The sequence below is a fragment of the Erythrolamprus reginae genome, chromosome 8 (assembly GCF_031021105.1).
Source record: "Erythrolamprus reginae isolate rEryReg1 chromosome 8, rEryReg1.hap1, whole genome shotgun sequence".
NCBI lineage: Eukaryota > Metazoa > Chordata > Lepidosauria > Squamata > Dipsadidae > Erythrolamprus > Erythrolamprus reginae.
The window spans coordinates 32,502,262-32,524,929 of NC_091957.1; the positions used below are offsets into that span (position 1 = coordinate 32,502,262).

The 22,668-nt window shown below is 46.9% G+C and overlaps 1 protein-coding gene across 1 annotated transcript in view; it reads right to left on the minus strand.

Annotated features, from left to right (window-relative positions):
* Positions 1-11,775, minus strand: part of MSN (moesin) — an 88,341-nt gene extending 76,566 nt beyond the window's left edge. Inside the window, exon 1 of the mRNA XM_070759595.1 lies at positions 11,661-11,775. Coding sequence (XP_070615696.1) covers positions 11,661-11,672 — 12 coding nt within the window. The 5' untranslated portion in view covers positions 11,673-11,775. The remainder of the gene's footprint in view (positions 1-11,660) is intronic.
* Between the last annotated feature and the right edge of the window lie 10,893 nt (positions 11,776-22,668).

Below are 22,668 nucleotides of genomic sequence, written 5' to 3' on the forward strand. Positions count from 1 at the left end.
CTACTTACAAACTTAATTCATTCCGTGACCAGGTTCTTAAGTAGAAAAGTTTGTAAGAAGAAGCAATTTTTCCTATAGGAATCAATGTAAAAGCAAATAAGGTGTGCGATTGGGGAAACTACAGGAAGGGTGGAGGACCTGTTTCCTCCCAGGAGATTCCTAAAGAGGCCCCACAGAGGCTTTTCCCCACCTTTTCTAGCCCTGTTTCCTCCCAGGAGATTCCTAGAGAGGCCCCACGGAGGCTTCTCCCTGACTTTTCCGGTTACAGTTTCGGAGGCTCGGGTTTATAAGTGGAAAATGGTTCTTGAGAAGAGGCAAAAAAATCTTGAACACCCAGTTCTTATCTAGAAAAGTTCTTAAGTTGAGGCGTTCTTAGGTAGAGGTACCACTGTATAGGGAAGTTACCTTTGGAGAACCTTATGAATGTCAATTTCTATCTTCTTTCCCAGTTTTTTTTTCTTTCTAATCATAGTAACACAACAGAAAGCTTAGTAAATCAGTGGAGGAAGCATAAAAAAGAGCAGGTCTTTAGTAAAAATGTAATAAACGGTATTAATTAAAGGAACATCTTGTTTCTGGCAACAGCTATTAAAATGCTTCCAAGAAATAGTAGAATGTGAAAGGCAGCAGATAGAACAGTTCATTTATTCCTTTTTGCAATAATTGCTCAGTTTTTTTCCCTTAAAAGGGAAGACGATCTTCCCAACCAGCTTTATAACCACAACCCATTGAGCACTGTACCATTTCAAAAGGCAAAGCTCATCAATTCCTAAGCATTTCTAACACTGCAAAGGTATAGAACAAAAGTCTTAAATAAAAGCAAGTTGCTCTGAATATTTTTTTTTTCATTTTTTTGAACAGAAGTCTGACCCCTTGGAGAGCCCTGGGCCTCCACCTCCAGCCCGGATTTTGCTGGCAACTGAGATGGCCTGGGCTGCTTTTCCAAGAAAGAGTCTAACACAGAATTGAGCCCGGAAAACAAGTGGTGACCAGCACCAACCTACAGCCTCTGTGTGGGCATGAGATGATTGTGATTCCATTCATGGCTAGCAGCTTTCTTAGGTACTTTTCATGCACAAATATACTGGAGCAGCCCAAATGCAATTCAATGAATGCATGGATAACGGTTGCCAAGTTCTGTAAATGTGCTCCCCAGCTTTCATCTGAAAACCGCCATGGGGCATTGTTAGGAATCCCCCTTCCCTCCCCCCCTCAGCCCTTTCGAGAATACTTCCAGAGGAGTTGCACCGAAATTCCAGCCCTGAGCCACATCTCCTTACAGAAATTTGAATTCCTGGCTTGTCTGGCTTTAATTCCAGATTGTTCACCCTCATCCCACATACTACTGAACTGAAGCAACATCTGAGCCCAATTTGCTTGGGGTTAATGACAAGAAGCAGCAATAAAACTACCATTATTGAAATACTGATGAAAACTCACAGCAAAGCTCCAGCTGATTTCTGTTGCATTGCTGGCAAATAAAGGAACAAGATGAGCCCCACAAGGCACTCCAGGCTAATGGCCATGCTGACAAGCAAGGAAATCAGCCCCTTCCACTCACTGGGCATGTAATATGCAATCAACTGATGGGGCTTTAGACTTAACAGATCCACGCTCTGATCTTTCTTGCATAAATGAGGAGTTTCAGTTCCACATCCTGACCAAAAGCAGATCACTCTAAATGTGAGCACCCCAGGGTCCTTGGAGAGGGGTGGCATACAAGTCTAAATAATAATAATAAGAATAAGAAGAACAAAGAAGATAGAAGATAGAAGAAGAAGAAGAAGCAGAAGAAGAAGAAGAAGAACAAGAACAAGAAGAACAAGAACATAGAAGATAGTAGTAGTAGTAGTAGTAGTAGTAGTAGTAGTAGTAGTAGTAGAAGAAGAAGAAGAAGAAGAAGAAGAAGAAGAAGAAGAAGAAGAAGAAGAAGAAGAAGAAGAAGAAGTCAAAAATGAGCAAGCAATACTACTGTGGGACTTCAGAGTGACTGAATTTTGAAACATAACACACCAGATATTCTAATTGTGGAGGGAAAACAAGTATGGATCATCAACATCGCAATCCCAGGAGACAACAGAGTTGAAGAGAAGCAGCTAGAGAAATTAGTGAAATATGAAGATCTAAAAATCGAGGTGCAACGACTCTGGCATAAGCCAGTGAAAGAGGTCCCAGTGATACTTGGCACGCTGGCTGCAGTGCCAAAGGATCTCAGTGGACATTTGAAAACCATCGGAATTGACAAAATCTCCACATGGCAATTGAAAAAGGCCACTTTACTGGGATCGGCACCCATAATTTGCCGCTACATCACAGTCTTAGGTGCTTGGGAAGCACCCGACTGGTGACGAAATACGAAATCCAGCATAGTGATCTTGTTTGCTGTGTTGTATTGACATAATAATAATAATAATAATAATAATAATAATAATAATAATAATAATAATAATATCAGTGACGGCGAACCTATGGCACAATTGCCAGAGATGGTACGCGGAGCCATATATGCTGGCATTATGGGTGTGGGCAATCATGCATGCACGATAGCACACACATACTCGCTTTCGGCATCTGAGGGAAAAAAGGTTCACCATCACTGCTCTAAATGTAACTGGGATACATTTCTCAAGAAGTCTTCACCAAGACTGGCCAAGAATGAAATATTTGTGGTTGGTCAATATTTTCAATAGTCGTGCAATTCCAGCAGTCAAACCTTGATAATAAAGGGCTCTTTTATTTTACTGGGCTAATTCAGAGTTTTTAAGTTATGGCTCTTTTAAGCAATAAGAAACAAAGCTTACTTCAATTTTTTTTTAAAAAAATATTCTAACCTAAAAAGAACCCTAGAGCAACTAACCTTAAAATTTAAACATTCTTTTAAAAAAGAAAATCAAGTCACAAAAATGACAGAATCCTTTTTATTCCTTAAGCCTAGAAATACCAAAATCCTTTTTGTTTCCATCGCTTTTGCTCCCATCAGTAGCCCTAATAATGTTTATGAAATTATTCAACATACAAATATACACAGATGTAAACCAGACACAAGTAGCCTCAATGTCTATGGAGATTATCAATCCTCCAAAGGTGCTTTTGCAAACGCTGAACTGTGTTTTTCCTTGAAGCTGTTTTACTCCTCATCCAAGAAAGTTCTTCAGTTCTGATTTTTCATTCAATGAAAAATGAAAAAGTCCAGCTGCCTTTTTAAAAAAGCACCTTTGGGATAAGTATCCTCCATGCATCTGGAGAATGTCTGGCAGAAGGATGGTGACAATAAATGGATTTCTGGCATGGCTGCTTTGTTTAGCCATTTACTATGGTGTTGGAAAGCACTAAAGTGTTACTGTCTACAAAGCTGTTCAGGAACACCACACCTCTGCTCTGCTAAGAAGACAACTCTGGAGTTGTGATGAATTCCTGACCACAAAAATAGGTCAATTCTGAGGTCAGGAGAAGAACTTTTTCACAAAGACTTAATTCTGAAAGTTGTTCGCAAATGCTGAAGGGCACCAAGTTTTAGGAAAGATCGTTTACCTGTTCAACCACCCAAGCCCTGGATTTTGTTGCTATGAGACAAAATGAAGATATGGTATCACAAGACTGCTTTTCACCCTTAGATGTTATCTGACCATTACAGAAATAAATACTGAATGCAAGCCAGAGGCATGGAAATAACCAGCAAGACTACTTGCAACTTGTAATTTCTATTCTAGTACAAGTGGAAAGTTTAATTAAACACACAAGGAGCAATCAAAGTACTAGTATAACCAATATAGTATTTTAATTCCATTTTCTACTAGATTTGTTTTATTTCACTTCCTTTTGGCCCTGCCTGCTTTCTAGATTATGTTGGACAAACAGATCTGGGCTGCAAAAATCCAGGCGGCCATGAAAGGGCAGCAAAGGCACACCAGAAAAAAATGGGGGGGGGGGGTTTAACAGCCATCAACTGCTCATTTCTGCGCTTTGCAGATCAAATAGGGCAGGACCAGGAATGTACAGGACTGTAAAGAAGTTGTACATTCCTGCTGTAATCTCTGAGGAGGAGGAGATAAGGATAAGGACCCTGAGTCACCAACTCCTTCAGATTGCGAGGGGCGTCTTACTAATACCCTGAGGCTGGTGGAGTCTTTGGATGGCCCTCTGACTCATAAACTCTTCCCATGGTGTAATTTTAATGTAACAAAGAGGGATGAAGAATCTCATGAATCTCATGAATAAAATGAAGAATCATATGAACAAATTAATTTGAATTAATTTCAATTAACCAGATTCAGGTTTTCTCTTGGAGCAATACCCCTTTATGCCAGTCACTTCTCCCTCTCAGCCCATCCTACCTCTCAGGGTTGTTGTGGAGAATCCAAAATACCCCTAAAGAAGGGTATTAGGCAAGTTTCCTTCCATGGGTTATTTATAAACATAATAAAGATGGGATTCAATTTTTTTTAAAAAAATCTAAGACTTAATCTTGCATCTGAGATGCCTATCTCAGATGCAAGGTTAAGTCTTAGACTTTTGCACAGGCAGCTGTGCAAATTGAGTAATATAAAAAATAAATAATACCCGAGCACAGATTTCTGCCTGGAAAAACGGGCACTTCTCAGACCATCAGGGTAATTCTGGCCCACTTAAAACAAGAGTGCTACTCAGGCTTAAGGCAAAAGACGTACTTTTGCCTTAAGAAGGTTAAGTGTGCATTCTTAGGTTATCATTTGCAGTCATTGCAAACAAAGAGACACGATTGGTTTCTCAGTCTTGGTCCTTTAAAATGTGTAGACTTCAATTCCCATGGTTTCCTGGCCGGCTAGGGAATTCTGGGAGTTGAAACTTCTTCAAGTTGCCACAGTTGAGAAATGCTGCAGTAATAGATCGCATGGATTTTCTTTTGTTTCCTTTTTTTTTTAAAAAATATGAAATCAAATCAGACAAAATAGTTTCTATCCATGATCGTTGGAAGCGAGGGCAACTGGCCCAAGGGTTGTGGGAATCTGAGGAAATCAGCCCCCCAGGAGTTCACCTGGCAATTAATATATGCTTACTCTGGCCATAAGTGGTGCTCAGAAGATAGAGGTGGGCTGCTATGGTGGAACGGTGATGTGTGCTCGTCCCCGTGGCTCTGAGTGCTATTGGAGTCCAGTGCAATTCTGCACTGTACCTGGGCAGGTAGCTAAATCACACAAGGACACACAAGGGTGCTATGGGCGCCCCTTCATGTGCGCAATTTTGCTGTCTGAACAGGCGCAGTAGCAGAATTGTGCTGGACTCCATGGTTACCATGCCAAAACACTGGTGCCCCTACATCCTATCCAAAAGGACCCCAGCTAGGAATTCGATTCGGAAGGCTGAATACAAGGACAGTCTCGTGGATTTGTCCTGCAGATCCACCTTCAAGCTATGGAATCATAGCTATATGAAGATGGCTGCAAATGTACCCAATGTTTAAAAATGTGCATTGCTTGCTGGTGGCCCCAGGCATGGGGGGGCGGAGGCGGGAGGAGGAGGAGGCGGCCTCCAAAGGGAACAGGAAGAGAGGGGAGGGGGCCCTGTTACGACATCCGCCTTCTCAAGAGAAGGTCTCCAAACCCCACAGTGGGGCTAGCCTGGTGTGTCAAAAACAAAACAAAAAAAACATCTTCCTGCCTAGGAACAAAGCAGCCATTTGGTTTTTCTTTCTTTCTTTAAAAAAAAATGGCAGGGCTTTAAAAAAAAAAACCTGAAGAAAGGAAAGCTGCATCTCCCTCTCATTTCAAAGGTTATACCCCTCAAGTATCAGATACCCATCTCTTTAAAGAAGCTATTGTACAACCAGAGGAACAAGGAGTGAGAGAATCAAACTGATATTTCGCCAGCAGTGGGAGGTGGAGGGAGAGGGGAAATCCACTCACAATACCCTTAGTATTTTAAGGAAGCTGTGCGTTGCATTCCCCCACACACACATACCCATCTATGCCATTTTGAAAAAAAACATTGTCCTCTTGTGAGCGAATCAAAACTAGTCACCGATTTTGCTCCTTAAAAGTTTCCAGCTAGAAAATAACCCAAGCTGGTCCTTTCTTTTCTCATTGAATCTTTTCCCCTAAAATCTTCCTGTTTTTCCCCAAAAGAAAGTCAAGTACAGACATGACACACTCCACATTTAGCACACCTCACCTTCCTTAGCCAAGGGAGCCATTCCAGTCAAGCTCAGACAAGGCTCTGCAGCAACTCCGAGCTCATTTGCCATCTCCAAACTAACATATTCTTGGCACAGTGAAGATTTGCAATGGTTTCAGTTCAAAACTCCTCTTCCAAAGCCCGAATTCAGAAAGATACGGATTGTTACAGCTTGTCAGCTATGTATACTGCTCAAAAAAAATAAAGGGAACAGTCAAAGGAACACATCCTAGATTTGAATGAATGAAATATTCTCACTGAATACTTTGTTCTGTACAAAGTTGAATGTGCACAACAGCAGGTGAAATGGATTGCCAATCAGTGTTTCTTCCTAAGTGGACAGTTTGAGTTCACAGAAGTTTGATTTACTTGGAGTTATATTCTGTTGTTTAAGTGTTCCCTTTTTTCTTTTTTTTTGAGCAGTCACAGGGAAAAAGTCTGAAATTTCATTTTGAAAGACACAAGGAAGAATAAAAGATTATGGAAGCTCTCCAAAAATGGCTGGCCCTAGTCCAAGGTAAGGTAGCAAAACCAGGCCAACCACAAATGTGATTAGCAAACAGGGGAGCTGTCATCAGTCCCCCCAAGACAAGATGCTCTAGGCCAGTGGGGGCGAACCTATGGCACGGGTTCCAGAGGTGGCACACAGAGCCATATCTGCTGACACGCGAGCCGTTGCCCTAGCTCAGCTCTAACGTGCATGTGTGTGCTGGCCAGCTAATGTTTGCCTCACAGAGGCTCTGGGAGGGCGTTTTTGGCTTCCAGGGAGCCTACAGGGGATGGGGGAGGGCATTTTTATCCTCACCCCTTTCCAGGGAAGCCTTTGAAGCCTGGGGAAGGCGAAACACGAGCCTACTGGGCCTACCAGAGAAACAAGCTACAGTATTTCTGGCCTCCAGAGAATCTCCAGGGGGCAGGGGAAGCTGTTTTTACCTTCCCCAAGCATTGAATTATGGGTGTGGGCACTTAGGCATGTGCAATAGCATGCACACACACACTCTTTCGGCATCCGAGGAAAAAAAGGTTCACCATCACTGCCCTGGGCACAAGCCTCCAGTCTCCAGAGCCGTGTGCTGCTCCCCAAATGGTGCCCCCCCCCAACTGTAACCGTGAGCTCTGCCTCGCTCCTGCTTGGCATCAACAGGTTCTCCTGCAGGGCTAAATCTCTGCGCACCGTGGGACTTATTTTTAACTTGAAAGAATATTACAAAGCAACACAAGTTAATAGGCCAGCCTCCAAGGGCAGCAGTCCCTTTGGCATTCTTCAAAAATAAACATGGCTTCATTTAGGAGGGTGCCAACCAATCCTGTGCAAAGATGCAGGTAAGGTAGGTGAGCGAGAGCATCCCAGAAGTGATAGTACGGAGCATCTGCCAAGCACCGCTGCCGTCTGGTGAAAGATCCGTTTGTAAACAGCTGTGCCCACACGGCAGCCATTCTTATGAGCAGCCACAGCCAGCCAGTGACATTTTTTAAAAGCACAACCAGCCACAAGTTACCTTATACTACTGATGGCAAACCAATGGCACGGGTGGCACAGGTGGCTTATGGAGCCATATCTGTTGCCCTAGATCAGCTCAAACGTGCATGTGTATGCCGGCCTGCTGATTTTTGGTTCAGAGTCTCTGGGAGGGCATTTTTGGCTTCCAGAGTGCCTCTAGGGGAGATGAGGGAGGGCGTTTTTACCCTCCCCTGGCTCCAGGGAAGCCTTTGGAGGGCAAAACACGAGCCTATTGGGCCCAGCAGAAGCTGGGAAACAAACTGTTTCCAGCGTCCAGAGGGCTTCCGGGGGGTGGGGCATGAAAAGCTGTTTTTGCTCTTATGGGTGTGGGCACTCGTGCATGTTGCATAGTGTGCATGCATGCTCGTTTGGCACCTGAGGGAAAAAAGGTTCACCCTCACTGCCTTATACCTTGGAACTAGCATTATAGTACCTTGGCAGCCTCCCTGGCCACGAGGATCCAACTACAATTCTACAGGGATCCAACTACAAATTCTAATCAGCATCAGAGCCCGCCCCCCCCCCCCAGTGCTCACATCTTGCAATAATTGCCGCCTCTATGTTGGTTGAGGCAGGCAGGATTCCCTTGAGTACCATTTGTTGGGGGTCAAGGGAAAGTCTTGCCTTCTCTTTCTGCTCAAGATCCCCATGTTCAATTGGTGGGCCACTGTGTGACACCGAATGCTGGACTCGATGGGCTTTGGCCTGATTCAGCAGGGCTCTTCTTATGTTCTTAATAAGGTCTCAGAATGACTTTGGGGAACAAGGGCAAAGAGATGTTGCCTAGGAGTAGCAAGATAAAGAGGACACAACCTGTGGCTGGGTGGGGCAAGAGACTTAGAAAGAACCCTCCCCAAGATGTCAGGCTGCAGAATTGCACAGTACTTTCAAATTCTGTGAATGTAGCTTTGCCATAAAGCAGAATTAATCTTATCTGTTTTCTGTCTGGGTGACCTGGTAAGGCTGATACATATGGACAAAACCCATAATGCTTCAAGGGAATTGCTTCCATTTCAGACTAGGGATGTCCACAATACTGGACTCCAGATCCCTTAGACCAGACCCGTCTAGACCAGGGGTAGGCAAAGTTGGCCCTTCTATAACATGTGGACTTCAACTCCCAGAATCCCTGAGCTAACACAATTGGCTCAGGAATTATGGGAGTTGAAATCCACATGTCATAGAAGAGCCATCTTTGCCTATCTGATCTAGACCATGTGAGATCATTTGGAAGTTAGAAATCAAATGTATCTAAGTGTATACCACCCACACAATGCAACAATGTTTTTAAGGCAATTATTTTTCAATGTATGCATGTACATTGCATGCCTACACACTTCAGTTCTATTGGTTCAGCCCTCCACAACAGTCCCAGTTTGTCATGTTGGCCTCTTGGGAAAATTACACCTACCCTTAGACCAACCATTGCTACTACTGAGAGTTATGTGCAGCTTTCACTTCTCTGCAATAAAGGAGGACCGCCCCCTTTTTCTTGCTCAGCTTTCTGGATTTCCAAAGAATCTGATATCGGTAGAAACAAGATGCTGGCCTTGCAACTCTTCCAGCAGGGCCCTTGTGGCACAAGGAGACAGGAAACCCACAGGCCTGGCAGGGAGAAGGGCCATAAGAGCCAGGGTGGCGCAATGGAGTGCAGCACTGCAGGCTAACTGCTAGCTGTAGTTCAGCAGTTCAAATCTCACAACTGGTTCAAGGTTAACTCAGCCTTCCATCCTTCCGAAGTGGGTAAAATGAGGACCCAAATTAATAATAATAATAATAATAATAATAATAATAATAACAACAACAAGAAGAAGAAGAAGAAGAATAACAACAATAATAATAACAACAAGAATAACAACAACAACAAGAATAATTTATTAGATTTGTATGCCGCCCCTCTCCGAAGACTCATTGGGGGGAATATGCTTACTCTCTGTAAGCCGCTTGCAGAGGGCTGTAAAAGCACTATGAAGCAGTATATAAGTCTAAATGCTATTGCTACTGCTATCTTCCATCACTGGGGCCTAAGATGGTGAACTCTAACCACTACGTCGGAAGGGTGGTGCAGTGGTTAGAGGGCAGTATTGCAGGCTATTTCAGCTAACTTCTAGCTGTAGTTAAGCAGTTCAAATCTCGCCACCGGCTCAAGGTTGACTCAGCCTTCCATCCTTCCGAGGTGGGTAAAATGAGGACCCAGATTGTTGGGGGCAAGAGGCTGATTCTGTAAACTGCTTAGAGGGGGCTGTGAAAGCACTATGAAGCGATATACAAGTTTAAATGCTATTGGTACTGCTATCTTCCATCACTGGGGTTTCCAGACCAAGGAGGGTCAGAGAATAACAGCTGGGAAAGGCCTCCGACTATCCCAGAAGGAGTTGATCCGCCTTTCCCTACCCAGGCAATGTTTATGGGAGAAACGGATGAACCTACTGAAAGCTATGGAAGCAATACAAAGAAACACACCCAAAGCCAGAAGTGGACTGCTAAGGTGGAACGGTGATGTGTGCTCACCCCCGTGGCTCTGAGTGCTAGCGGAGTCCAGCGCAATGCTGCTACTGCACCTGGGCAGGTAGCGAAATCGCACACTGACACACAGGGGTGCCCATGTTTTGGCGCAGCAACCGTGGAGTCCAGGGCAATTTTGCTACCTGCCCAGGTGCAGTAGCAGAATTGCCCTAGGTTCCGCTAGTACTCAGAGCCACAGCGGCGAGCACATGTCACCGTTTCACCAAAGTCACGGATCACCAAGACACTACGGCAGGCAGGTCCCGCTGGCTGGGGAATTCTGCGCCTTGAAGTCCCCACAGCTTCAAGTTGCCAAAGTTGAGAAACGTAGGCAGAGAACGGAAGTCCCATCGAGGGAAATGGAAGCTTTCCTTCATTAAAAAAAAAACACCCGCCTTCTCAAACGGCCCCTCCCAGCTGAGGCAGCTACAGCCACCCGCCCGCTGAGGCCCAGCAACAGGCTGGGCAGGCCCATTTGCGCCCTAAAGGAACCGGGACTCTCCTTACTCGACGGGCGAGGGAGCCGAGTCGGGCCTGCAAAAGCGCCTCTTCAGAGTTTGACGCCTCTGGGCCTCACTTGGACAATTGGCCACGCGGGGGAAATCCGCCCTTGCTTAAAAGTCTCGCGCCGCCGCCCAGCCTGGAAAGCGGGAAAGGTTCGGCGGGGGTTCCACCGGCCTCAGCTCATCCGCCGCCGTTCAGCAGCCGCGGCATCCTTCCTGCCAGCGATGCTCCACGAGGCCTTCCTCCCAAGGCCACCGCCGGCTCCGCCTCCACGTCCCAGAATCGAGGAGGAGGGCGGTGGGGAGCGGGGTGCGGAGAGGCTGGGCCGCCTCGCCCTTTCCACCCGGCGGGAGCGAGCAGCGGCATCCAGCCAGACAACCCGCGCGGTCCCCCGCTCCGGCCAGGCTGCCCACGAGAGGGAAGGCGGGCCTGTGCGGGAAAGCTGCCGCGCCCACCGGCCTCCCTGAGGCGCCTTCCCGCCCGACGGGGCAGCCCGGCGCTCCCACTCGAGTACCGCAGGGTGGACCGGGGGAGGGGGGGCTCCGGCCGGCCCTGAGGTCAGCGGGCGACTCCCGTCCACCGCCGCCTCGGGCCCACCGTGCCTCCCCTCATACCGGGAGGGGCCCGCCTGGCGCAACGGGTGAGGCTGCCGTTCGCTCCCGCCAGGAACGGCACCGGCTCGCTCCGAAGGGCTCAGCCGCATTTCCCGAACAGCGGAAGCGGCCAGCGCGTGTGCGGGGGCCCCCCGCGAACAACGCCCAATTCGCCGGGGGGGGGGGGCAGCGGAGCCAAACCTCCGCCCCCAGCACCGGTTTCAGGCAACCTCCGCGGCCTGTAAGAGGGGAGACCCCCGCGTGCGACCTCGGCGCTCCTTCCCCGCCACCGCACATACCCCCGGGAGACGCCCTTCCGCTCCGCGCACTCCGAGCGGCCGCGATGCGATGCCGCCGCAGAAAAGGGGGGCCCGGCCCTCGGCCTCCCCTATCCGCCCCCCTCATACCGTTTTCGGCATCGTGCCGGCGGGCTGGGCGTCCTCGGGGCTGCAGGCGTCTCGGCTGGGAGCTTCGCTGGACGGCGGGTGACTCGTCGGCAGCTTAAGAGCCTCGGCCAAAGCGCGCCGCCTTTATTCGGGGCCGGCGCTCTGGAGCCCCCGCCCCGACGCTCCTGCCGCTCGCCCGCCCTTCCCGGGCGGGCCTCACGCCCTCCCCGCCTCGGGACTTCCCCGACTCGGCGCCTTCTGTCAAGGCCGCCCTGCGAGGGCGAAGGTGGGTCCCGGGGAGGCTCCGGGCGGCCGCCCAGCATCGCTCCCGGCCCGGGAAAACAAACGCTCGGAAGCATCTGGCGTGCGGGACCGACGGGCGGGAGACACGCCGCTTTCCCTCTGGCGCTTTTCTCCCCGGTGGGCGGCCGAGAGCGGCTCTTGGGCCTGTGGAGAGCGACCCGCCTCCGCTCCCCCAGGCCGTTTGCCAGACGCCGGGTGCCCGGGGCGCTGAGTGCGGCAGGGAGGAGCGAAATTTCTTCCCCACACCGTCCCCACCTCAGCCCCGTATCAGCACGCCCAGGCGGCCTTTCAATCAGCGGGGTTTCCCTTGGATCTGTTATAGCAATAGCGATAGCATTTTTAAATTTTTTTTGTATTATTATTATTATTATTATTATTATTATTATCCGGGTCTGCCGAGAGGGGCGGCATACTAATCTAATAAATTATTATTGGTATTATTATTATTATCAATACAACACAGCAAATGAGATCACTGCTGGATTTTGTATTTCACCAGTCGCTTCCCAAGCACCTAGGACTGTGATGTAGTGGCAAATTATGTATGCCAATCCTAGTAAAGAGGCCTTTTGCATTTTACATCATCATCATCATCATTATTATTATTACTATTACTATTATTTCTATGCCGTCCCTCTCGGAAGATTCGTGGTGGCTCACAACCTATGAAAAATGGTAAATTACAATAAGATGGATCCAATTAAATTAAAACTACGTGTCAATCTAAAATCTCTAATTGTATTAAAAACCAATTCCAGTCATTCATATAGTAGACATACAAACATTCGTTGGCCAGGAGCTAAGATGTGAATGGCAGCATAAGTGAGTCTTAAGTCTCTTACAAAAGGCAAGGGGGGGGAGCACTGCAGATCTCTGGGGGGGGAGCTGATTCCAGAGGGCCGGGGCCCCCATAGAGAAGGCTCTTCCCCTAGGCCCCACCAAGCGACATTGTCTAGTTGATGGGACCTGGAAAAGGCCAACTCTGTGGTACCTAACCAGTCGTTGGGATTCCTGTGGCAGTAGGCCAGTGATGGCAAAAAAAAAATTCCTCAGGTGGTGAAACAGTGTAGGCGTGCACTATTGAGCATCTGCGAGTGCCCACACCCATAATCCTATGTCTGGGGAGGGTGAACACAACTTCCCTCGCTCCCCGGAGGGACTCTGCAGGCCAGAAATGGCCTGTTTCCCAATCTCTGGTGGGACCAGTAGGCTCATGTTTCACCCTCCCCAGGCTCCAAACGCTTCCCTGGAGCCTGGGCAAGGTAAAAACGCCCTCCCCCATCCCCCCGGAAGTTCTCTGGAAGCCAAAAATGCCCTCCCAGAGTTTCTTTGGAAGCCAAAAATCTGCTGGTCGGCGCACACATGCATGTTGGAGCTGAGCTAGGGCAATGGCTCTCGTGCCAGTAGATATGGCTCTGTGTGCCACCTGTGGCACCCATGCCATAGGTTTGCCATCATTGCAGTAGACGGTCCTGCAAGTTATCTGGTCCAATGCCATGTAGCAGTATATTTAGACATATACCACTTCACAGTGCTTTACAGCCCTCTCTAGGTAGAATAACCATATTGCCCCAATAATCTGGCTCCCCATTTTACCCACCTCAGAAGGATGTAATGCTGAGTCAACCTTGAGCCTACTGAGATTTGATCTGCCAAACTGCTGGCAGCTGGGGATCAGCCAAAGTACCTTGCAGTACTGCACTCTAACCTCTGTGCCACCGAGGCTCTTTGCCCGAGGACCCTTTGAAACATTCCTGTATTGTGTCATAGGTACTGCATTGTGTAAATGCGGACGGTGGATTCATTTCATGCCATTCTCCTGTCCTGCCTATTCAGGAACTGAAGTACCCAGAAGTTTTCTTGTAAATTTGCACAATTGATCCTGAAGGATATGCTCCATATACACTGAGGCTCAAGGTGACTTCCAGCAATCTGAGTCATTTGTTAGGATGGTTGCCATTTATAGCAATAGGGTCATTCTTTGTCAAGTGGACCAGGTGTCCACTTGACTGACTTTTGCAGCCTTATTTGAAAAGAAACCATCACAAAAACAACATGTGATAGAAAAAATGTGCTCTTTCTAATGAAATAAAAATGAAGATGATTGAAAGTAAGAAAACAGAGAGGTCTGTTTCATCACCTTCAATCATCTTCATTAGAAAGAGCAAGGTTTTTTTCTATTGTTCTCTGTTTCCTCACCTTCAATTATCTTCATTTTTATTTCATTAGAAAGGGCACATTTTTCTCTATCATATACAGTATACTGTTTTTATGATGGTTTCTTTTCAAAGCTTCAATTTTACCTGGTCCACTTGACAAAGAACGACACAATAGCATTAGCATTTAGACTTATATACCACTTCATAGTGCTTTTACAGCCCTCTCTAAGCAGTTTACATAATGCCCCCAACAATCTGGGTTCTCATTTTACCCACCTTGGAATGAGGGAGGGCTGAGTCGACCCTGAGCCGGTGGTGAGATTTGAACTGCTGAACTACAGCTAGCAGTTAGTTAAAGGACGCTGCAGGGCTGCACTCTAACCACTGCACCACCACTCCAGTGCAGTGGTTAGAGTGTACCATCTTCCTGAACCCTGGAATATTGGACTAAGGCAGTGTTTGTCAATTATTTTCTGTTACACACATACACACTCCAGGAAGAAGTAAAGATTTTGTGCCCCCCTAAATCTCTAGTGGGACAATTGTTTGCAATATTCAGCATGTTTTCGCTGAAAAAATTAAACGACTTAGTGTGATTTGGATGTAATATGTTTAAGTGATGCCTTAATTTATTTGGCTTCATGCTGTCCGCTGGCAACATTTTTAGGGTCTTTCCTCATCTCCCACCAGTCACAATGTAGCCAAATGCTACATGGGCTTTGTCACATTTCCTTCTCTTAGCTTTCAGGAGACACATTGTGTCATAATCTGCGTCTCTCTACTCCTTTCTTTTCTTCCCTGTTAAATACCCTGCTCAAAAAAATAAAGGGAACACTTAAACAACACAATATAACTCCAAGTAAATCAAACGTCTGTGAAATCAAACTGTCCACTTAGGAAGCAACACTGATTAACGATCAATTTCACATGTTGTCAGCACATTCAACCTTGTAAAGAACAAAGTATTCAATGTGAATATCTCATTCATTCAGATCTAGGATGTGTTCTTTGAGGGTTCCCTTTATTTTTTTGAGCAGTGTATTTTCCCATGGTGTCTCTTAAGGGTTTGTTATATGCACTTCATATCTCTTGCTCAGTGCTCTGCGTGCTATTGTTCAGTGCAAAAAAACCCCTACTCCCTGCGACAAAAAAGCACGTTCCCTGGCGTCACGCACCCCCCTAGCATCGCTCTGTGCCCCCCCAATAGGGTCCACCCCACTATTTGAGAAGCACTGGGCTAAGGGAGCCTCCTTGGCAGTCCCTCCAAAGTCTGGGACAGGGGAGAAGGCCATTTACCCAACAGTTGAGTCTTTGATGGGCATCTTCCTCCAATGGCCAGTTAGTGGCCAGTTCATAGCCCGAGGGCCCCATCTGGACAGAGTTGTCCCTCGTCTCCCCTATCCAGATTGGTGTTATGACTAGCACCATAGTTGCAGAGAATCCTTGCATACAATCTTCCTAAATTTTTAATTGAGACTTTTTTTCCTCCTCTAACACAATGTGTCTGTTGATGGATTGGCACAATGTTTCCCAACTCTGGTAACTTTTAAGATAGGGGGACTTCACCCTCGTCCTTCGGTCCTGTGCAGAACACACTGGGCAGCAAGTGTCCGGTCATTTAGGTGGACTGCAGTTCCCAGAATTTCCCAGACAGCTTTGCTGGGAACTGCTTTTGACTTGCTTTTTAAACTGCCTTGAGTAGCTTGTAAGTAACTCAAGACGGCGTACATATTTCCTCCTCCTGTTTTCCCCACAACAACAATCCTGTGAGGTGGGTTTGGCTGAGAGAATGACTGACAGGCCCAAAGTCACCTGGCCATTTTTCACGCTTTATAGGTAAGGGATAGAACTCCCGGTCTCCTGGTTTCTAAGTTATCTCCATCCATTCTGACAGCGGGCTCTGAAATTTAGTTGCTTTTGGGGCATCTCCATACTCTGAATTCTAAATTGAAATTATTTTTTTTATTTTTATCCATCCAGCCATCTATTTATCTATCTACAGTATCTATCTATCTATCTATCTATCTATCTATCTATCTATCTATCTATCTATCTATCTATCTATCTCCATCCATATCTGTCCGTCTGTCTGTCTGTCTGAAGCAACTCAGGGTGGCGTACAATATTATAAATACAAACAATATATGTGAGAAATCTAATTATTTTAAAAGGACATATACAAAATTAATAAAAATCGAAAACCCCTTATGCAATCATCCACATTCATACAATTAATTATTCATATCAGCTGGGGACAATCTCATAACTCACGGCTGCCATGCCCGCCAGCAGAGATGGGTCTTCAAAGCTTTACGAAAGACCAGGAGGGAGGGGACAGTACGTATCTCCGGAGGGAGTTCATTCCAGAGGGTTGTGGACGCCACAGAGAAGGCTCTTCCACTAGGCCCCACCAGATGACATTGTCTGGCTGACGGGACCTGGAGATTTAATTACTTATTCATATAAGAGCCATGGTGGTGAGTGGTTAGAATGCAATATTGCAGGCTGACTTTGTCCACTGCCAGGAGTTCAATCCTGGACTGAGTTCTTGTTTGTCAAACTTCTTTTGCTGTCTTGAGAGTTCAAGCCCACCTAGCTGAGTTCTCTGCAAAGGGGACTCAGGACTGCAGAGTTTGTTGGAGAGGAGATGTTTGCTAAAGGAAGGGTCGCAGGCCCAGAGGGAGGAAATCTAACATCTGTAATACCAAGTTCTACAAAAGATTGTTTCCAGAATCAGTAATTCAAAAGGCCCAGCAAAAATAAAAGTCAGCTTTGTTTTGCAGTGGTCAGTTTGGAAAGATCCAACATGGCCACAACAATCCAGTACAATCCACAGCCTCATAGGTTCCTGGGTTCTTCTTTCCATTCAAAATTTGCCTCTTCATTTTGTCAAAATCTATTTTTAAAAAAACTAAAAATAACCTGGGCGTTGCCAGCTGCTGTCAGCCACAACAGACTTTGTGGAAAACCCAACAGTGCCAGGCTCAGTTCCAAAGTTCTAGAACGTTGCCAGTTTCTCATAAAGATGCTCTTTTTTCCCCCTTTTCAGCAAAGATGAAAGTGGTACAATGGTGAAAGTGGTGGATTGGGCCCCTTTATCCCAGCTAGCAGGGGAGTGATTTTGCTGTGAAGATAGCAGGAGTGTCGATGCTCGCAATCTGAATTCCCAGAGAGAAGGGAAAGAATCTAAATGTACTTCATTATGCCTAAGACAATTGTGGCGAACCTATGGCACGGGTGCCACAGGTGGCACATAGAGCCATACCTGCTGGCACACAAGCCATTGCCCTAGCTCAGCTCCAACGTGCATGTGTGTGTCAGCCAGCTGATTTTTGGCTCCCACAGAGGCTCTGGGAGGGCGTTTTTAACTTCCAGAGAGCCTCTGGGGAGATGGGGAAGAGCATTTTTCCTTCAGCTCCAGGGAAGCCTTTGGAGCCTGGGGACGGTGAAACATGAGCCTACTGGGCCCACCAGAAGTTGGGAAACAGGCATTTCCTTCCTCCAGAAGGCCTCTGGAGAGTGGGGGAAGCTGTTTTCACCCTCCCTTGGCATTGAATTATGGGTGTGGGCACTTGTGCAAGCGCGATAGCATGTGCACACACTCTTTTGGCACCCGAGGAAAAAAAGGTTCACCATCACTGGCCTAAGAGAAGCCATGTTCTGTTCCGGTCACTTTCCCAGCTGCTGGTTGAGATGGGTTGGGGTTGAGAACACAGCCTCAGGCCAAGTCAGATCTCTAGAAGGTGCAGCCCCAACAGACCACAATTCATACCATGCTGATCACCTCTCAGCTTGACTACAGCAATGCACACTACTTGGGACTCCCCTTGAAGATTCCTCAGAAGTTTAAACTGGCCCAGAATGGAGTAAACTCTGTTTCGTAAGCTGCACTGGTTTTCAGTTGGCTTCTAGTTATGATTCCGATAATGGTGTTGGCTGCTACCTATAAAGCCCCACATAGCATAGGGCAGTGATGGCTAACCTTTTTGTTGACGAGTGCTTAAAGTGTGTGCCCGCGTGCATGAACCCATAATGCAATGCATGCGCGATTCCCTCCATGTGCCCCTCCTGCCACACTTGTTCATGGTCCCCATGCATGCATGCATAACTCAAGAACATAAGAAGAACCATACTGAATCGGGCCAAAGCGCATTGAGTCCAGCATTCTGTGTCACAAGTGGCCCCCCAATTGTCCATGGAGATCTTAATAATAAAAACTAATAATACTGTAATAATTTATTAGATTTGTATGCCGCCCCGCTCCAAAGACTCGGAACAGCTCACAACAAGCAATACAAAATACAAATCCAATATTAAAAACAATTTAAAAACCCTTATTAATAAACAATCATACAACCCAAACAATTCATGCATAAAACGGAACAGCAGAGGGGTATATATCAATTTCCCCATGGTTTTCAAGAGTTCAAAAGGCAAGGAGGGTGGGGGCAGTTCTAATCTCTGGGGGGAGTTGATTCCAGAGGGCCGGGGCCGCCACAGAGAAGGATCTTCCCCTGGGTCCCGCCAGACAACATTGTTTTGTCGACGGAACCAGGAGAAGGCCAACTCTGTGGGACCTAATGAGTCGCTGGAATTTGTGTGGCAGAAGGCGGCCCCGAAGATATTCTGGTCCGATGCCATGTAGGGCTTTATAGGTCATAACCAACACTTTGAATTGTGACCGGAAACTGATCAGCAGCCAGTGCAGGCTGCGGAGTGTTGACGAGACATGGGCATATCTCAGAAAGTCCATGATAGCTCTCGCAGCCGCATTCTTGAGCAGAAAGAGAAGGCAAAACCCTCCCTTTCCCCGACCCCCAACAAATGGTACTCAAGGGAATCCTGCCTTCCTCAACAAACATAGAGGCGGCACTTGGACATCTGTTTCAATAACCACCTATGATACACTTGGCATCCATGAATCTAATCTGCCTTGAAGCTATCCAGGCTGACAGCCATCACGACCTCTTCTGGAAGGGAAATCCATAAACCGACGATCCTCTGGGTGAAGAAATATTTCCCTTTATTTGTCCTCACTTTCTTACCTATGAGCTTTAGAGAGCGCCCCCTTGTCCTAGTATTGTGTGATAGAGAAAAGAATTTTTCTCTATCCACCTTTTCTATCCCATGCATGATTTTATACCCTTCAAACCAGTCACCTCTTAAACGTCACCTTTCAAGGCAGAAGAGACCAAGGCGTTGCAACCTGGTTTCATAAGGGAGGGGCTCCATTTCCTTGATCATTCTTGTTGCCCTTTTTTGCATCTTTTCCAGTTCCATTATATCCTTCTCAATGTGTGGTGACCAGAACTGGACACAGTACTCCAAATGTGGTCTCTCCATCGATTTCTACAGAGGCAATACTTTAAATTTATTTATATACAGCACTTGCTGACTTATTTCCTAATCATGCCAAGCATGGAATTTGCTTTTTTTACTGCTGCTGCACACTGGGTTGACATCTTCACTGAGCTGTCCACCAAAACCCCAAGATCCCTTTCTTGGGTTGTCTCAGAAAGCTTGGTCCCCATCAGTTGGTAGGTATAATTGGAGTTCTTTGCCCCGATATTCATAACTCCCTCCTATTCCACCCAACTGCACATGTGCACACATCTCCCACATGGGCTGTCCTCCCCGGGCATGTGTGGAAGGGACCCCAAAACCAGCTGGCTGGTGGGAGGCGTTTGCTAACACGCAGTGGAGCCAAGCTGGGTTGATGGCTCGCGTGCCTGCAGAGAGGGATTTGTGTGCTACCAGTAGCAAGGATGCCATAGGTTCACCATCATGAGCATAAGGCCTGGTTAGTTTAGGAACCACCTGTCTCCCCTAATGCCTCAAGCTGATCTTATGTGGCAAGGACGGCATGGCGTGCTCTGAGCCTGGAAGTGGCTGTCACAGCACCTACTGCCTGGAATCAGGTTGCGGTCTTGCGGTCCAGACGACCCCTGCCCTGCTGGTGTTCTGAAGGTACTTGGACTTGGCTATTTGCCCAGCCTTGTCCCGGAGGTGGGCTGCAGTGATGGGTGAACCCAACGGTGTTCGGGTTCGGCAAGTTCAGACGAATTTTACTCAAAATTCGGCCGAACCCGAACCGAACCCGAACAGGGAATCCCTCCCATGAAGAGATTCCGGGGGCGGAGCCTTGATGTCACTGGCAGGTGGCTAAGGACACCAAGGTGATCACTTCCTGGATTCCATGGAATCCAGGAAGTGATCACCTTGGCGTCCTTAGCCACCTGCCGGTGACGTCAAAGCTCCAAACGCCGAACATGACCCCGAACTTTGCCCAAAGTTTGAAAAAAAAATGTGTTCGTGTTCGGCATACCGAACACCGCAAAATTCGGTACGGACCCAAATTCTGTGGGTTCGGTTCGCCCATCACTAGAGGGCTACTAAGGTGGAACGGGGACGTGTGCTCCCCCGCCTGTGGCTCTGAGTGCTAGCGGAGTCCAGTTCAATTCTGCTACTGCACCTGGGCAGGTAGTGAAATTGCACGCGGAGATGCAGGTGCAGTAGCAGAATTGTGCTGGACTCCGCTAGCACTCAGAACCACAGGGGGGGGGGAGCACATGTCCCCGTTCCACCTTAGCAGCCCACCTCTGTTTCTCTCCCTCTGGTTGGTTGTCCCTGCCATCTTTTTCATTTCACGTTGTTTCCTTGTTTTAAATGCTTTTAACAATCTTTTCAACTTGGCAGGTTTTAATTGGGTAATCAAGGAGCACACAATTGCATGACAACATCCAAGGAGTGCAGGAGTTGTTCAGTTGATCTTCTCCCTCGCTGCCAATTCCCTCACTCAGTCACTCATTCAAACACCCGTCCACCCTACCCAACCGCCCCACGCACACTTGGCCTGACTGACAAACTCTGCAATATTGCAAAGACTCAAAAGAATAAAGGAAGTTGTGAGACTTGCTTCCTGTGAATAAAACAAAACAACTGAAAAGTCACTTGGAGAAAAAAACAAACTAAAATCCCTACATTGGCCTTTGATTTAACCAGCTGTTTTTACTTCCGTTCTTTGCCAGCTACTCATAAACATAGCAACCTCACTCCAGGCTTCTCTATGTTGCCTGCTCAAACCCTGGCAGGTCTGCACAGGCCAAGCTTCCTGCACACCCCTCCTCCTCCTCCTCTTCCTCCTCCTGTCCCAGTCTGAGTAACTTGAATAAGGAGCCCCGTAAGGCTCTCGGCTTCTATAATAATAATAATAATAATAATAATAATAATAATAATAATAATAATAACAACAACAACAACAACAACAACAACAACAACAACAAAAGCCCATTATCCAGCTGACTCTGCCTGTCTGTAGTAGTCAAGGGCAGGGCCTTCATAAAGGGGCATGTGGACATTTTAATAATAACAACAGAGTTGGGAGGGACTTGGAGGTCTTCAGGTCCAACCCCCTGCTTAGGCAGAAAACCCTACACAACCTCAGACAGATGGTTATCCAAAATCTGCTTTAAAACTTCCAGTGTTGGAGTATTCACAACTTCTGGAGGCAGAAGTTCCACTGATCAACCATTCTGACTATCAGGAAATTTTTCCTTAGTTCCAAGTTACTTCTCTCCTTGTTTAGTTTCTACCCATTGCTTCTTGTTCTACCCTCAGGGGCTTTGGAGAATAGCCTGACTCCTTCTTCTTTGTGGCAACTCCTGAGATATTGGAACACTGCTATCGTGTCTCCCCTGGTTCTTCTTTTCATTAAACTAGCCATGCCCACTTCCTGCAACCGTTCTTCCTATGTTTTAGCCTCCAGTCCCCTAATCATCTTTGTCGTTCTTCTCTGCACTCTTTCTAGAGTCTCAACATCTTTTTGCATCGTGGCAACCAAAACTGAATGCAGTATTCCAAGGCCTTATAAAGTGGTACTAACACTTCATGTGATCTTGATTCTCTCCCTCTGTTAATGCAGCCTAGAACTGTGTTGGCTTTTTGGCAGTTTTTTTGGTTTCATTAATGATTGAAGTAAGCAATCATTCCTGTTAATGATTACTTCAGCTTCAACCGCAGCTATACATGAGAACTTGCAGCTCCAAACTTGACTGCAGAAAATACGACTTCTGCAATAGAGTGATCACTGCCTGGACTGCACTACCTGACTCTGTGGTTTCTTCCCCCAACCCCCAAAACTTTAACCTTAGATTATCTACAGTCGACCTCTCCCTTTTTCTAAGAGGTCTGTAAGGAGCGTGAATAAGCGCACCACTGCCCAGTGCAGGGCTACCAAAAATTTTACTACCACACTGTGGGCGTGGCTTATGCAGGATGCTCTGAATTTTCTTTCAATGCAAATTGGGTGCAGTGGGGTGGACTTCATTTTTGCTACTCCACTGCATTCCCCCACATCCGGGCAGCAGCCCACCCCTGACTGTGCCTATCGTCCCTGTCCTACTGTCCTCTTTTATTGTTACTTTTACAAATTACTACTATCCTATACATATCCTATGCTGACCAATTGGCCCCCATCTTCACCCAAATCTTCAACAAATACTAGAGTTGTGCTATGTTCCTTCCTGCTTCAAACGCTCAACTATCATCCCAGTGCCGAGGAAATGAAT